The sequence below is a fragment of the Lycorma delicatula genome, chromosome 3, assembly GCF_047948215.1.
Source record: "Lycorma delicatula isolate Av1 chromosome 3, ASM4794821v1, whole genome shotgun sequence".
NCBI lineage: Eukaryota > Metazoa > Arthropoda > Insecta > Hemiptera > Fulgoridae > Lycorma > Lycorma delicatula.
The window spans coordinates 85,519,720-85,538,916 of NC_134457.1; the positions used below are offsets into that span (position 1 = coordinate 85,519,720).

The 19,197-nt window shown below is 29.0% G+C and overlaps 1 protein-coding gene across 1 annotated transcript in view; it reads left to right on the top strand.

Moving 5' to 3' along the window:
• wwk (anoctamin 8 white walker) overlaps positions 1-19,197 on the top strand; it is a 120,672-nt gene that overhangs the window by 62,671 nt on the left and 38,804 nt on the right. The window contains exon 11 of the mRNA XM_075360123.1: positions 17,705-17,779. Coding sequence (XP_075216238.1) covers positions 17,705-17,779 — 75 coding nt within the window. The remainder of the gene's footprint in view (positions 1-17,704; positions 17,780-19,197) is intronic.

The following is a 19,197-nucleotide window of genomic DNA, read 5'->3' on the forward strand; positions in this document are numbered from 1 at the left end:
TTCTTTTTTCATAACTTGGCATGTGTTTCTGTGGTTAAACAGTCACCATTCTTATTTTATCAAAAACGTTTTACTCTAAAATGCCTCAAGTTTTTACGAGGTGCGATTGGAAAGTTTTAAGACAGGTGCCGCCACTGTTCAATAGAAGGAGTAGGTTTGCCCATGGGTGTGGAAAGGGAAGCTTGTTTTGTCTGTGAAATGTACTGAAAAGATCATTGCAATATCTTTGTTAAATAGAGAGTGGCATCAATAGAGAGTGTTCAATTGAAAGTGAAGATGCATTTTTGATTCTTGGTGGATTATTGATTTTGCAAAATGGATGAAAAAGTGGAACAAGTTTGTGTCAAATTTCGTTTGAAAACTGGGAAATCAGTTTCGGAGATTTATAAACTCTTAAAAAACAGCTTTTGGGAATAAATGTCTGAACAAATCAAATGTTTTTATTTGGTTCAACAGATTCAAAGATAGCAACGAATCAGTCTAAGATGACCTTGGTCTGGCCGGCCTTCTACTTCAATGAAAACATTGTGAATGTTTTTGATTTAGTGTACTCTGACTGTAATCTTATAATTAGAAAGATGGGTGATGAGCTGAATTTAAGTTTCTATGTGGGTCAGTCAGTTTTAGAGCATACATCGAGTGTTCCTCAGAAATTGAGGTCAGACCAGCAGAACACTGCCGACTTGAAGTGTTCCAAGAACTGAATGATCGCCCCGAAATTGAATCAGATTTTTTAAATAGAGTAATTACAGGTGATAAATCATGGGTTCATGGGTATGACCTAGATACAAAGGGCAATCATCGCAGTGGAAGGGTCCAAGTTTGCTACAACTGTAAAAAGCTTGATAAAATTAGTTGAATGTAAAGACAATGTTGGTAGTTTTCTCTGATTTTTAGGGTATCATGCGTCACGAATTTGCTCCTAGGAGGCAGACAGTCAACCAGGAATACTATAAAAGTGTGCTTCAGGATTTGCGTGAAATTTACGGAAGAAAAGTCTTGCAATCTGAAGAGACAAGAATTGGGTCATCCACCAAGACATATCGCACCGACTCATCATGTGTTTTCAATTGTGGAGTTTTTGAACAAATTCCTGTGTTTTGCAATCTCCATGTACCCATAATTTAGTCCCTGCTTACTTCTACCTGTTTCCTAAACTGAAATTTTCACTGAAAGGGAACCGATGACTCAACTCAAGACTTCCAGTCAAATGCAAAGAAAGTTCTTAACACCCTTGAGAAAGAAAACTTCCAGGAATACTTTCAAAAGTGGAAACACTGTTGGAGCTGGTGTGTTCAATCCGAAGGGGACTTCTTTGAAGGAGATCCATTACAATAGCCCCTAAGTTCTGCCATTTTGAAATTACAAGCCCAGTCTTAAAACTCTCCAGTCACACCTTGTATTTTAGAAATTTTTCTATAAATAGATTTATGATGGAGACCCAAGAATTTAGGAATAAATTTCTTGGTACACATCCGCTGAATAAATCAAATATAAAATGTTTGTTCAACCATGCTTTTAAAAGAATTGTAAGATAAGAGATGATCAACAACAATAGTTTGGTTGTACTTCATTGTTAATGGTCAAAGTCGTTGCCCGCTTTAAAAACTTTGGTGCAATTTCTTCGGAAATTGTGTAAACTATCTTCTCAGATTGTTTTGCTTCATAAAACAATAAATTTAAGAGCAAACCAATACTTAAAATTGTGACATTGCAAAATCAGTATTCGAAAAATTGTTGTACCAAATAAAGTTAAACTGATTAATTATGGCAAGTTGTTTATTGAAATTATAATTTTATCTGTAGCTAATGTTTATTTTAATGATGAAGCATATTTTAATCTAATATGCTGCATGTGCATGGAATAACCAAATTTACAGTATTAATATAAATTTGCATATAGATGCACTTCTATCTTCTTTATACAGTGAAAAAATTGGTATTTGATTACCATTTTGTAGAAGAAAATTATTGGATTGATTTTTTAAATTTATTTAACAATACTGTTTAATACTGTGTTTACCTGAGAAACTTAATTTATTACTCTCTTAGACCCTGAAGATTATTGCTACCTACATAATTATAGTACCACACAGTACATAACGCAGCTGAAACCGTGAATTTTTTCTGTATTGAGAAATTTCAAAAGGGTTAGACTATGGGGATTTGCGAAAAAAATGAGTAAAAACCAAATGTGTCTGAAGAACTAAGAACAACAGAAAAATTAAATTGAATAAATTGTAGAACCAAAAAATATGATTAGAGTGAAAGTTTGTTCAGAGGTAAGTTTGGACATTTTCAACAATTATTATAAAAAAAATTTTAATTGAAACTGTTAAATACATTAAAAAAAAAAATTATTTATCAATTTATTTCATATGATTTTGGTTAGATGACTTTTGTGCTACCTGGTACATAGAAATTTGTTTTTAATGTTTATTTCTTTGTTGTTGAGGGTTATCCCTTCTTCGGTGAAGATGATTTATGTACATCTAAATATTAATACTACAATGATAAATTAAATATGTAGAGTTGATAAATTTATAGTTATGACAATAAACAACTTCGAGTTTTGTGCTTACACCTACTACAAAGTATTCTTGAATTAGTAATAATAATTACTAATTCAAATTAATTAGATTTAATTTAAAAGTTACCAATTTAAATATTAATTAAAATTTAATTAATTACATTTAATTTAATGAAATAAAATTTAAATTTATAAAAATAGATCTGAATGATATCTATTGATTCTGCATTAAATTTTTGGAAACCCCACTTTTGCAGTCTGTTGATTTAAATAATCGATGGATGAAGCCGTTACTTGATGAAAATCCATCATAAAGAATATATTTATATTGTTTATTTTCTTTTGTTTTGATTTGTTATTAATTTTATATAATTAACTTTTAATATCCTCAGCGTAAAATAATCCTTTAATAAAACTTTAATGTTGCCATTATGATGTGGGTTACAAATTGCCACAAAAAATAGCATTTATCTATTTTTTTTACATAAATGTCTAATCTGAATCCTTAATATGTCATCTGATTTACTTTTACTTTATTAACTACAAATTGTTTTAATTTCTGCTTCTATAAGCACAAATTTCTGTTTTAAGTACAAAAGATAAAGTAAGGGAATATGTTAAGTTATCTGATTTTCCATTAAATTATAAGATAAATGTATTAAAATAAGTTTATTATGTGCTAGTGTACAGGAGGATAGCTAGGAAGTCATCGTACACTCTAAATTTAGAATTAAAAATTTGTAATGAGTTATAAATGAAAAATATGATATAATATTGAATTATTTTATTTATTGACTTGATACATAGTCATCGAGTGGGACTGTGTGTTTGCCTTCATGTTGCACGCACAGTTCTGTACGTCCCCACATCCACTGTGACATGCGGTGGAGCATTTAAATTTTTATGTTATGGAAGGCATCCCTCACAGTGCCACACAATTCTTCATTTATGGTGTAGCGATGTGCAGATACGTGTGTCTTTAATAATTCCCCATAATGAATTGTTTGGTATGGTAAGATCAGAACTTCATGGTGGCCATGTTAACAGAGCTGGTGATGCTGGAATCCAACATCCTGGAAATTTTTCATTCAGAAACGCGTGGACTGATAGAGAAAAATATGCAGGTGCTCCATCCTGCTACAACAATCCATCTCTTAAAGCTGTGGTATTAACCAAGACTCCAACATCTCTAAATAAGTTTGTGCATTTGCTGCCTTATTAAAAAAATAAGGACCAAATAAATGATGAGCTGTCATTCCAGCCCATATCATGATGTGTGGTGGATTTCTTTCCAACTCTGTTGCGTAACAAGGATTTTCTTTTGCCCAAAATAACACATTTCTGGCATGGAATTTGCAATAGATGCACATTCATTAGTAAAAATCATCTTTTCACAGTGCACTGCAGTGGGGAAGTTTTCTAGTAAAGCCCGGCAGGATGCAGCGTGACATTCCATGTCCACATCTGACGGTTCATTGATGAACATCGGATGAAATCACCTAACTTTCAAGTCATTTTTCAAATGTACTTGCATTGACCATGATATACGAAGTTCAGTTGATTGTTTACAAGTTAAATTCATTGGGGATTGTTCAGTGGAAACTACAATAGTAGCACATGTTTCTAACAGTGTTAACTACATCCACTTTGCGGCCTGTCTTTAACACTGCATAATTCAAATGCACTTCTTTCCCTTGCCAACATTGTTGCTTTATGTGGTGGTGGCTTATTAAAGCATTGCTGAAACATATCACTAATTAGCTTCATTGTTTGATTCATATGTTGTCATTCATGAAGGTGTACCCATCTCACTAACCGCTCTTCAATGCTGTAACTACTCATGTTAGCCATTTTAGCACAACTGTCTTTTACTCATAGTGTATGATATAAAAAACTGTTGCCAACCAACCCTAATGAAAATACCGTATGTTGTAGACACATATCCTAACTCATATATTTTGTTAACTATAGGGATATGGTGACTTCCTTCTCACACTGTATATCCTTTAAAGAATTGAATTTCCTTCTTACTAAGAAGATATGAGTTTAGATAGAACATCAACTAGGTTTCATTGACTGCCTTCTAATAAATTCTCGGCTCTGTGAGAAATTTGTTTTCCAAAACTGATCATAAAGCTTTGTCTTTATTTTTATTAATTAAATAGTTTCTACATTTCTACTACTAGAAATCTGTTTAATTATCTTAAATTCAATTCACTGAATGAAAATTTATTGTACTAAAATAAAAAAGATTACGTTCAAAGCTATTTACATAAAATAAAATTAAGTATTAGATGTACAGTTCAGTCATCTTCAGTAGTTACCATAGTTTTGGTGAAATATAAGATGAATCAAAATTGTACAATAATACTTTGGTAGCTGATTTGGGACATTTATAAAAAAAAAAAAGTCCTCATCAGTGGCTGTATTCCAGCAGTTAGCTCTTTTAGTTGCTTAAAAATGGAAATAAGTAATGGAAATGCTATGTTTTCAAGTATGCCCAGTAAAATATTTGCTTGTTAAAGGGAAAATGAAGCCAAATCATATGTCTGTCAATTTTAACACATGTGAAAACTAAGGAGTGAATTGGGTGGTTTTTATGTTTTTGATTTGTAAAATTGAATAAAATGGGTCCCAGAACTGTATCTCCAATAGTTTCCAAGAAATCTGTTGCAAAGTCCAAAAAATTAGAGTAAAAATCCCTTGTAGTAAAAATTACCTTTTAAATAACCTTGTCAATAAACAATAAAAATCTCTTAATAGATTTATTGACAATTCTGAAAAAGATTGATATACGTGTAGTTAACAGAAAACATGATTTCATGACTTGAGTATGTGACTTAATGGATTCAATGGATATATTAATAAATATAAAAATTCAGTATACAAAATCTATTATAAAAAAAAGTATGAATAGATAGGTGATCGGTATTGATCGAAGTATTGATGAGTTCATTGTTCTGACACCTGCACACGTGTTAAATTTATTTTCCGTATTTATTGGTCCAGTTACTCATTTTATACAAATTGCATATAATTCAGCGAATTAGATTGACAGATGTATGATTTCATAACTGTACATTTATTTTTAAAAGTTTTTAATTTTATGAAGGTATTATTTATATTATATAAATAGCTAGTTCAAAATATACATAAGGGCTAGGAGTTCAGAACTGTATCTAATAGCCTTTGAGAACATTCTTGATGCAAAATCCAAAAATTAAAAAATAAATTTTCATTTAGTTTTGTCATGAATTAATTTTGTTAAATTGACAATAAAAAATAAATATTTTCAATAAAAATTGGTGAGATTTTGAGAAAGGTGATGAAAATAAAGCCAGTAGAAAATAAAACAAGTTTCTGGAATATGATTTAAATTCAAATCATAAATATCAAAATATCAAATTCATAATATCATTCAATTTTTAAACAAATAAAAATCTTCAGATGCTAAAAAATTATCAAAACAAATTTAACTATATCTCAAAATATATAAAACCAAATAAAAAAAAATTTATATTAGTAACTTGTATCCATAAAACACATATACTACTGAAATATTTATTTATAATTAAAGTTACTAGCAACATAGATTCACAATAGTTGTTTTAAGTAGCCACAATTTTGTTGAATTCATCATGGTAAATCCGTGCTTTTTGAGTCTGTCAAGAAGCATGTTAATAGTATATATTAACTGTTAATAGTTGCTGCAGTCTTTATGATGCAATTTCTTAGTTCTTGTTATATGCCAATACTTTTAGAATAAACTGATGATGTTGTCCAACTCCAAAGAAAATATGATGGTATTATGATGGAATATGAAGGCAGTTTAATACATCATGGCATGAGGTTGGAAGGTGATTATTATATTGCCATTTTATTAGTCGGTTTTGATTAATCCATCGACAACCGTGTGCACTATTTAAATAATCTGTAACAATACGAGAGATGTGGGTTGGTGCACCCCCATACATAAACCACATTTTTAGTCTTATCTACAATTGGATTACTTTCCAGGGTTTAATCAGATTTTTTTTGTAGGAAAAATAACTAAAAGTTTTTTTGGTAAGAAAAAAGGACTAATGAGATTACCACCATGAAGATCAAGCTACACATTGAACAAAAAGTTTGTTATAAATGCGATGTTTTAGTTTTACATGAGTTTTCCTCTGTCGAAGAGTAGGTATTTTAAAGTTACAATTCTATTTCTTGTAAGAGATATACAGTGAAATGAGTTCCCCTCATGTTCTTTGTTCATGTAAGAAATACAATAGAATTTTGGCAAGTTGATAATAAGAATTACAGTAGGTTGCCATTCAGATAAATGAAAAATTGAAATTAGGATACTGTCCTTTGCTGTTAGACATGAACGTTTTTGTGAAGTTAGTAGAAAAATGTTGCTTCCAATTGATGAAACCTATTGATCCGAGTGTTGTTTGGTTTGAATACAACAATAAAACTTTAATCAAGTTTCTTTCTCCTAATTTCACAGCCATTCTACAACTGACAGACCATGGTATAATTCATAAATGAAAAAAATAAGCATGGGAAACAGGCTCTACGATATTTTATTTCTTGTCAACAGGATAAAGAAAGCGTACTTGAATTTCAAAAAATCTAAAGGTGGAAGATTGCTATATATTACTGAATCATGGAGAAGTATTATGAAGAATTGGAGAAAGGATGGAATAAACTATTGTCTAGTTAGTTAAGGTAGACGTGAAAATGTCGAGGATGAAAATATAGGAGAAGAATTTGCAGTTTGTTGAATCAGTTATAGATAGTTTGATAAAAACAAATTTATCTAAATTCATTCAATTTGTGATGAGATTGTAAGCATTGTTACAGCTGATAATGATGGAAGTTTGAAATAATGATGATAACTACTAACTCTAAGTTCATATAATTCATTCAAAACTACGATGTGTTAGTCTGGAAAATGCAATTCAACTTATGTTCCCTTTTAAAGATATCCAAAGATCTCCTACCAAAACATTTTATCAGCATTAGTACGAAGGAAGATTGGTTGTTATTTTAATTAATAAACTGGTTTCATTGCAAAACTTTGCCTATAATGTGTGAGAAAAACTCTTGATGTTTTTGTAAAATAAAATACTTATATTTTATTTTTACTATCTTACATAAGCTAGATGTAAAAATAGGCTTATTTGTATAAAAACTGTAATTTATTTATAACCTTACAATATGTTTTTTTTTGTAAATATTATTTGTTTATTTAGTACAACTTTGACCCTAATACAAAATGTGGTATATTTTTAATTACGTACTACGTGTTAATTATGTATTTCGGATTACCTTTAATAATCTGAACCACTCCTTGTCCTGATTAGTCTTGCTACCAAGGCTTTATTTGGATGGTCATTGGGAACCAAATTGGTGCTACATGATGGATGTGGAAAATGATAAAATTTCTGTTTTTCAAGAACATGTTTGTTGAGAAGTGTAGTTTTATCGTTATCGATTTCCATACTCCACTCACAGTTTTGCCTCTAGGTGTTTGACTATTTGAAGGACTCTTTATATTGAAAAGAATTTGTATCCCCCCCCATCTTCCAGGTAATTGGTGAATGAGTTTTAAATCCCAAAAACAATCAAAAGAATCTGCGTGGTTGAATGATGTATTTTGAATTCTTTGGCTGAGGGAATAATAATTTATATGATCTATTCCATCCTCTCATCTTCTTTTCTTGAGTTGTAATGGGGAATTCAATTCTCATTATGTGTCATAATTTTGAAAAGGAATCATTTTTTTTCTTCATTATATGAATTCAAGAGTTGTCAACAGCACTTGATTATTCTCTTTTGTTTTTCTTTTGAACAACATACACGCTATCCATTGAACACAAATCCTTTGATGATTACAGAATTTATTAGTATGACCATTTTGTTTTATTCTTTATCTGTATTACGACAATCTTATTTAATTAGTTTATCAACTTTAATTTTCTAGGGTTATTTTTAACTGATATTCCTACTTAGCCGAGTTTATATTTACAAAATTTTATTTAATAAAATATAAATACTTTGGGCAGCAATTTCTTTGTGGTAAACAGTTTGTAAGTAACACTTTACTTTTAAGTTACACTTGCATATTACTTTTCAATTCACTGTTTCAATTTTTTTTTATATTATAATTAGAAATAGTAAAACAAAACATCTAACTTTAGTATATTAAAAGTTGTTTTTAAAATTATATTTATTCTTATCTATATCTAATGTACTCTTATTTTTCTTCTTCAATATCTCACTTCAATATTCTCACTCACGTGAAAATGCTAATATAGATATCTCTTTTACATTTATTATGTTCCTTAGCCATCTCCTCTGTGTCATTTCCTGCTAAACTTTCATACAGTTTATGTTTATACAAAATAATTATTGTAATAAATCTTATTGTCAACCACATAATGTAATTTTTGTTAACTTATTTTAATTATTGAATTTATTGATTTCTTCCCAAAGATTGTATGTTTTTTAATGTTTTAATTTTTATGTCTACATCAATTTAATACTGATTTTAAAACATTATTTGACATGGTCTCAAAATGATTACTAATTCTAAATCTAAAAATATAATCTAACTCCATGTTGTACTATAGTAATTAAATGTTGAACAAATATTGTGGAAAAAGGTTAATTGTGTGAACTAGTATTGTGTTATAAAGTATAATACATTAACTTGACTGTATTTTTGTATTTTACAATTCCTGTAATTTTAAACACCCAGGAATTTTGAAAATTTTAGTGATGTTACTGGCAAGGTTTTGTTTAGTTCATTGTTCATAGTTCAACTTTGTTTAGTTCATTGTATTATGTAATTCCTTCTTTGAAGGTAAATTTTTGTGGAGTAGAGAAAATGTTTGTTAGAAAATGATGTTAAAACTTAATCTCCTAATATCTACAGAAATCTTTTTTGATGTAATGCCTGTTTCTACTGCAAAATTTGTTGTTTATTCTATAAATGGTTAACTAAACATTTATGAATATTTTAACCCATCAGTTGGATGAATTGTTATTGTCTGCTGTGTAGATTACTTAATTTTACTGTTGTTAATTGCTGTAAAACCTTAGTTCAAATTCAATTGAATGCTTTTTTTGGATTGAATTTTACAGCCATTAGAGACTAATATCTACTTCAGAGTGCTATAAAACTTCACCTAGTGTTTTTTAATGTCAGTGATTTTCAGGAGTGGGTTTATTTAAATAATCTCGTGTTTTACCATTACAGCACTCTTCACTTTTCAAGATACTGTTTTCTGAAACATTTCAGTTACTGTAGAATCAGCTCAGTAAGGTGTTGTTGTAAGGTGATTTTATTTTTCAAATCTTAAAAACATGTTTTTAGTTCTCAAAAACGGATTGCTTTTAGATAACCAAACCTTTATTTCATGTCAGATCACTCACAATCTTTTGATTATGGCACCTTTAATCTCAAGAATTTGTCATGGTTCTGTCCTACATTATATTTTCTCTGAATATTCCAACACAGCAACTCATATTTCAAATTCTGTAACTTATCCCATTATTGATCAAACAAATTTAACTTCATAAGTTAAGTTTCATCAGTATATAAGTGACTGATAATCTAACTTGACCATGTTTTCCTTTATTATTTTTATCTGAAAATACGCATTGACTGAAGGTATTTGTTTAGTAGAGGTGTAGACTTATGAGACTAGGGTAGAGGACTAGAAAGCTTACAATTTCAGGAAATGTTTTTATTATTCATCAGCTTCAAAAATCTACTCTTTTTCTAGGTTTTCTCAAAAGTCTTGTCTGTGTTTTTATTAGTACATAAGTAATTCATGATCTTGTATTCATTGCTTTTGATAAATGTGACATTGGTTTTGCCAAATATTTCTCAGGAAGAAATAATGTTTTTTTCATTCCATGGGTTGTAGATTTTAATTAACTCATAAAAACGTATTGGGCTTCATGAATTAATTTGATCAAGCACATTTAGTAAATCAGTTATAATATATTTTGGTATATTTGTATGATTAAATAAATTGAATATTTCCTAGGAATTTTTTCCTCAAATAATTTTTCTTTTTAGTTTTCTTCCTGTTCTTCCATTGCATAGTGATTTAATTACAGAATAGTAATTGAAGAGGGATTGATTACACTATTATAAAACTATACCTTCATCCTGGAAATTATTTTAGAACAAATACATTTTAATATGAACCTTTGTTCAAGGTAGACTTCAACTTAGTTACTTACTTTTATCTTGATATACAATTTAAAGTAATTCTATAATGATAGAAAGCTAATTTAATATATTCTTCTGGAATCATCTACAGCTATGTGTTAAAGTCTAATTAATCAACAGAAAACTCTCGTAGGTGTAGTATAAGCTTGCAAATTATATTAGATATGAAAATTACATTAGTGGGATCATATGTTATACATTTTGATTAAATATTTGATGAATTCATAGCTACGATGGCTTATTGCAGCCTAATCATTTCTAAAACCACATCATAATCTATAAATAAAATGCTGAATTCACAAAAGTTTTGCTTAAGTACAAATTTATGGTGATTTCAACAAAATTATAACAGTTCATATATATTTTTTTGAATTCCCAAATGAACCAAATGTTGTGGTTGATTCACATTTTTTCCTGCTTCATATCTCGTAAACAATGATTAAAATAATGTTTGTGCCTGTGTTGTTGCTCAAATGTTAAGATGTTACAAAAAGGATTGCATTAAGATTCTGTTTGAAATGTCCAGTTTGATTTGTTATGTTGATCACTTTTCTTATTTTTTAAAAGATTCCCGTTTACCTTTAAAATGTTTATACAAGTTGTATGTTACTGCTTGTGGATTATATATCCATGTATAATACACAAAAAAATGAATTTTTGTGTGTTCTGTTCTGAGTTTAGACTCTTGATAAATGCTGAAGAGAATTTAATGAAACTGCACTTGACATTGTTTAACTTTGTAACTGGTTTATTAAAAATGTGTTGTTGTTTAAGTGCTGTGGTTTTAGCTGTTATCTATTTACATTAAAAATCTGGGAAGTTTTTACTTATACTTATACTTTTTTAAGATTAAATACAGTAGATACAATGTAAATACAATATTTTTTATTTTATTTGATGCTACTTTTTTGTTGCATTCTGTAACACAAAAATTACAGTAAATGTATCATGTAAATACGATGTTAATTTTTTGTTATTTTTTCCCCCTCTGTTTATGTTCATGTACACTTATACTTTATCTGTAAATAAGCTTTTAAATTGTGTTTTTTTTCTATTCCTTTGCTGTAATTCCATGTTTAATTAATAAAAATTAATTTAAGTACATACCATTAAATATTGCAATACTGTTATTTTACATAATTAACATAATTATAATTATGTTAACATAATAACATAATTGTTAAAACCAGATCAAGAAGTGTAATAGTCAGTGTAATGTAATCTACATCACTGTTTAATTTTACCTATATAAGTCTTATAACAGTTCTTTAAAACTTTAAAAATGAATGGCAGTGTTGCTGCAATTTCATCATGAATGTCAGTAACATGATTCTACATGGAAGATCATCTTTTGTTTCATTTATTTTATCTTTCTCATAAAGCTATATTGTAATTCTCATTACTATAATTTGAACATTATAATAAAATGAAATGCTAAACATTAAAACCGAGTATACTGTAACAAGACCGGTATAAAGACCTGAGTAATGGATTCCTGCCAATTATGAAGAAAGTAGTATAAAGTATTAATGGAAGGAATCCAGAATGGAAGTAAAAGGAATCCTTTTTATAAGGCTAACAGGTCCATTTAGTAATTGTTCTTTGTAATACTGCCTGCTGACACACCTATAACAAATGTTCCATGAGAAGAATTACCAGACTAGAGTAGGAATTCATGGTTAAACGTAAGGACTCAGACAATGATTCTCATGCTTCAACTTGGGTATGCAGGTCAAGAGGATAGGAGTATAAATACTCCAGGAAGATCTGTTTTGAAGAGGTGAGTATAAGAATATGAGTCTGATGCAATAAGACGACGTTAATGTGTAGTACTACAGGGTGCAGATTAGTGTTCGATGTGATGTAAGCATTCCAGTGTGGACAGTGGGATAATTCAGGAGGTTGTTTGGTGAGTTACTATAGACAGTTAGTGAAAGGAGTAAAGTATTAATTTCATTCTTGAAATTATAAATGAACTTTAGAATAATATTGTCTTAAAGGTGTAAATGTTAGTGGTCATTATAGTGTGTTTTGTCAATGGGACTGAATTCTGGATTTTATGATTGATTACCTTTAAATAAATCCTGTCGACTTAAAATTCTGTTTTGTATGTAATTTATTGACATTTATTATTATTGTGGCTATTATACACTATTATTATTATTTTTTTATTATTATTATGGTTATTGCATAATTTATAAGATAGTTGTTTATTAACAGTAAATACCTACTACTTTCAAAAATGGAACAAAACAATATATTTGAGTCATGAAAAGGTTATATTATGTTTGTAGAATGAAAGAAAATCAGGAAACACCAGTTAATTGTATTTCATCATTTGAGGTTTTTAAAAAAGAAATTTTGAGTTTTTATAATACAGAAATGTATCTTTAGAGTGTTGTTTGGCAGTCATAGGTACGAATCATGTATGCTGATATTTTGTAAATTAAAAATATTAACTTCTCTATATCTGTATTTATAATGTGCAGCCATTACTATTAAAGATATGCAGTAGTTTATTTATAAGAAATAATTATACTACCTCTATGAAATTGAACTGCATAAGTATTATGTAGATTTCATAAGAAAGCTACCTGTTGCAATAGGTACCATGATTCGACTTCTGGAAAATTTCAAATATCTTCGCGTTTCACATCCCCCAGGCTCCAAAACCACTGTCAGTCCAAAAAGTTTATATATATGCTTTCTTGTGAACAAGATAACTGCCATAATTTTGTACCAGTTACTTTCAAATTGATAGATAAAATATAATGACTAAAAATCTCAGTCAAGTTCATTAATGGACAAAATCTGACCATTGGGGGGGGGGGGGGGCTTTTTTGAAAAAAAAAACAAAATATCACTATAACTTTCTTATTAAGTAAAATATTGAATATGTTTAAAAATTAACACTATTCTTTGGATAAGGGCCAATGGGTGAAAAAATGGGGTTTCAAGGACAAAAAAAAATCATAGCTCCTGTAATAGGCTCAGGATCGAATCTGTTTAAAGTGATCATTAGTCCTCTAAATGTTACCTAAAAATTTTGTCTGAAACAATTTGATATGACCAACACTTACAGCAGTGGATGACCAAAATATTGTTGGAATTGTAAGAAGAAGAGGCTTTCATATGTGAAACTTGTTTACCTGTGAAACCATTGTTGTATTGATTGAATTTGAAGTGTGAACATGTTTAAACTGCCGTGACTTAGTACTGTGTATATTTTAATTTTTGCAAGTGACAATATTTTATTGCCAAGAAGTGTGATTTTTCTGTGTTATCCTTGCTTAATGTGAAAGTGTGTAAGTATGCCTAGACTTAAGAAGAAAAGTTACCAACAACAAAAAAACTCCAAACAGATGAGACAGTATTTGGCGAGGGAACATGAGGACATAATAAAAACAATTCGAGCCCCAGTTGTCAGAAGGGGACTCGTCTTCAGCAGGTCCAAGGAAAACCAGCAGAAATAGCTTAGGACATGGGCAAAGTACGCTATTCAACATGAGCATTGAATGTAATGTAGGCCTATTGTATTTTCAAATCATCTTCTCAACATCACTGTTGTTACATTTATATATGTTTTTAAATAACATTTTTTGAAAACATTTTCTTTTTTTTATCAATACCAAGAGGCAAACCTAGAATCTTCCACTAATCCTCAAATAGGTGTGTTGTCAAGCAGTTCAGGAAAAATCATATGGAAGTCTTTATAAATTTAGCAATAGTTTGTCTAATGAGAAAATGTAGTATCCATAAAACATGGAAAGTAATGCTTGATACAAGCTCATACAATCTGAGTTCCCCTACCCCTATTTTTCCCTGGGTGAAACCATTTTCCGGTGTGCTGAAAGGGATTTTTTCTTGTAATTGAACACTCAACAGTACTTAAAAGTTTATGAGAAAGTGTCTTCTGATACTATTTTTAATACGTTAATGAACCATTTAAAAGATATTCCCACCAATTTATTTAAAATAAAGTAAAAAGATTTTGTCCTACAAAAAACATATTACTCTGTTTATTAGGTTTTAAATTATCATAAATAAAAGTTTATGATAATAGAGAATAAAAATGAAAATAATTATTATATAATAATAATAATGTAATAGCTTTATTGTAGATATAATATGATTATGCTAATAAGTTAACTAATAAGTAAACTAATAATAATACATTTACACTTTTATTTTTTTACCTACTTACTAATAAGACATCAATGCATGGACAAGTCATATGAAATTAAAAAACAAAAATCTCTCTTCTTTACAAATGTGAAATTAACATGGAACTAATTGTTCCATGATGTGATGTTAGCAGATCACAGTATTTTCAACTTACCCATCAGGTTGGTCTGTGGTAAACGCGCCTTCCCAAATCAGCTGATTTGGAAGTCGAGAGTTCCAGCGTTCAAGTCCTAGTAAAGCCAGCTATTTTTACACGGACTTGACCGGTGTTCTTTGGTGGTTGGGTTTCAATTAACCACACATCTCAGGTATGGTCAAACTGAGAATGTACAAGACTACACTTCATTCACACTCATACATATCATCCTCATTCATCCTCTGAAGTATTATCTAAACGGTAGTTACCGGAGGCTAAACAGGAAAAAGAAAGAAAGAAAGTATTTTCAACTTGCCTTCTGTTTCAGTCAGATAAGGTTGGAGTGTAATGTTTACAAGATGTGCATGCACAAATTCAGATTCAAGTTACAAGGTGCATTTAATTGAAACCTGTTGACAAAATATATCTGTTACATAATAATACAAATCCAGATAAAAGTAATTGTAATTACTTTATTTTCAACCATAAATTTGCAACATCACAGAACTTTAACAATTATGTTTAGTCATTTATTTTGAACCATCTTATTCTATAATGGAAGTAGATTATTAATTTTTCTTTATTTCAATGTTATTACCTTGTTGGTTAGTTTTTCCATGGAGTAACTCTTTTTTTAAAAGATAATGTAACAACTAAGCTATAGATAAATAATTAATCTATAAATACAAGAACAATTGTGCCACTTATTTAACTGAAAATAGTTGCTTGGTAGTTTACAAGTGAATGTAACATATTGTAGAATTTGTATTAGATAAATACCATTTCAGTTTTAGAAACAGCATGGTTACAGAAGCTGTTATTTTCCTCAAATATATTTTAGAATACAAGCTTAAAAAAAATTAAAGGTGCCTACAAAATATACAAAACAAGTTAAGAAAATTTTGTTCAAAATTTTAAAACTGTCATTTTGTAATGTCATTTTTTAAAATATAACTTTATGTAGTACAATTAAGTAAAAAAAAAAAAAAAGAAAAGAAAAGAAAATTATGTAGAGAAGAGTTATTTACAATCTGCACAAGAATTGGGTAGCAGTTATATCAAGTAGAAAATGAAAAAAAATACAGGTTCCCATTCAAAAGGAGTGAGACAAGGATGTAGTATGTAATTTTTTTTAGCTTGTTTATAGAAGAAACAATAAAGGAATTTAAGAATAAATTTGAGAATGAAGCAATTGTCTAAGGATAAAAAATAAAGATATTAAGATTCAGTGATGGCACACACTGAATTTTGGCTGACACACAGATGAATTAAAAGAAATACTTAATAACATGGATTTATTGCTAGGAGAGAAATATATTTTCTCTCCTAGGGTGGCATTGTATTTACTAAGATATACAGGTTTTGTAAAGTTTTTACTTTCTGTTTCTTCAGTCTGGACAAAGATTGAAATACATAAAATAGATTATTAAGGTAGTAATTGCTGATTATTAAGGTAGTAAAAGGCTATAGTAATTGTGTTGAAATTAAAAAAAAATAGCACATAAAAATTGCATCAATAAAAACTGGTGATCGATTATAAAAAATAAATAAATAGTTTTAATGTTATGACATTGCTGATAAGAAATTTTCAATAAATTATTGTGCTTGCCCAAAATACATTATGTAACATGTTATTACTTTATATTAAAAAAGTTTTTGAAGTTATTTAAATTTTGTTTGTGGTACCTTTTTGGGTATTAATTGTGAAAGTGTTTGTATAATTTGTAAAACTTTCTTATAAATATTTATTTTTTTTATTTTTCAGCAACTTAATTATTTTGATATCTTTTCTTCAATTATTATTTTGTACACTGATTTTATATGATTTGTTCTCAATTTGCTGAATATTAAGAAAGATATCCTTTTTAAATTAATGCGTCCCTGTGTTTTTAACATTATCTGAAAAATGTAATATGAATATATTTTTCTGTTGTGAAGTTAAATGAAGGCTATGAAATAACCTTTTCTTTCTAACATTTATTATGACTCCATTTTTTTCTTCCATTATGTACTGTTAATTTCTTCAGTTTTTATGAAGAGTAGGTAGAATACTATTGAAAATTACATTCCTGATCTTTCTTGTATTTATTTCTTAAAAGAATAATATATTGCTTTTCATATAATGATATTCACAGAAGTTAATGAATTTATCTAAGCAGTAAAAAATTAAGGAAGATATTTTTATTTTTACTAAGCGTTCTTTTTTTAAAATTACATTTTTAATTCTTTTGGTGCAAGAATTGATGGTGGAGTTACCTCAAAAAAAAAAAATATTCTTCAATATAAAATATATCGTAAGATATAAAACATTCTTACTTAAATTTTTACTGTTTACGAGTATGTGAACACATTTATTTCTGTAATAATAATATTTAATTATTTTATAAATAATAATTTACATGTGTCATGATATTGATTTGTGCTACTGAAGAAAAAACCAGTGAGGTATGTATTATTAATTGTACTGTATGTTTTCATGTACGCCGATGGACTATATAATTTTTCAGATTATACAGTTTTTGTTAGTATTTATGACAATTATTTTTTATATTTAAAAAAAGGATTGATATAATATTACCTGTAGATTTGTTACATTAAATTTATTGTTAATATGTTACAGTTCCAATTTGTCAATTCCTTCTTGTCGTTGTTCTACATTGCCTTCTACCTTCAGGATCAAGAAAAACTGAAGGAGGTAATTTGTTTCTATTTACATTTAAACTGTATTTTTATTATTATAAATACTATAATATATCTTATTTTAAAGTATTATAAAAATGTTATATAAAAACTAAAATTATTGTTTTTTGTACATTAAAAAAGTGACTGAAAACGTTTTGGTCCTTTGGTTCATGGATTACAAATAATAATCACTGTTTACATTGATGTTTTTTTTATGTAAGTAATAAATTGCTTATCTACTATGTTTTGAGGACATAAACTAAACAAAATATGCTATATTTTTGTATGCTTGAATTACTTTTTAATTCCAGATTCATTGATTAAGAAATAATAAAAGAGAGCAGAATTTTATTGTTCAACTGTTCGTAGTGGTTCATGAACATATGAAAAAGTATTTGGTGGTTATCCTCAGTACAAATATTTATTTGTCTGTGCTCTTTAATAGTGGTTTGTTAAATATTTTTTGTAAAATAAAGTGTGACTGTGGATTTTTTCTAATGAATTGATTCATTTACTACTTGGTTGCATACAAGGTCTGTAAATAAATTAATGAGATTGGTTCAGAAAAATTTTGTATTTACAAACCAATTATACATAGACTCTATCACCTTCCCTTGGGAAGCCACACAACGCTTCAAATGGTTTTCCCATTCTTCATAGCAGTGTTGAACTCAGAAACTGGAATATCCTTCAGATGGTCGGTTAGATTTTTTTAATGTTTTCTACTGTTCCAAAATAGTGTCCTTTGAGGCGTTTTTTTAAAGTTGGGAACAGGAAAATGTCACAGGGATTCAATTCAGGAAAATAAGGTGGTTGAGGAACTACAGGAATGTTTTTCTTTGCCAAAAACTCATTAATTGAGTGTGGAGTGTGACAAGGTGCATTGTCATGATGCACCATCGTGAATCACATCAAAACCACGCTAATTTTTTCTTCGATAGTAACGGCATTGTCCATAAGGAGTTTTTGCCTATAGGGCAAACTGTAAATCAATATGTTTACCGAGAAATTCTTGAAAGACTGTGGAAAAAGTTGCCTGCATGAAACCAGCCATCAAAGACAACTGGATGCGCATCATGCCAATCTACCTTGTCACACTGCACTCTCAATTAATGAGTTTTTGGCAAAGAAAAACATTCCTGTAGTTCCTGAACCACCTTATTTACTTGAATTGAGTCCCTGTGATGTTTTCCTGTTCCCAACTTCAAAAAAACACCTCAAAGGACACCATTTTGGAACAGTAGAAAACATTAAAAAAATCTAACCGACCGCATGAAGGATATTCCGGTTTCTGACTTTCTACACTGCTATGAAGAGTGGGAAAACCGTTTGAAGCATTGCGCAGCTTCCCAAGGGAACTATTTCAATGGTGATAGTCCATGAATTATTGTATTGTAAATAAAAAGTTTTTCTAAACCAGCCTCATTACTT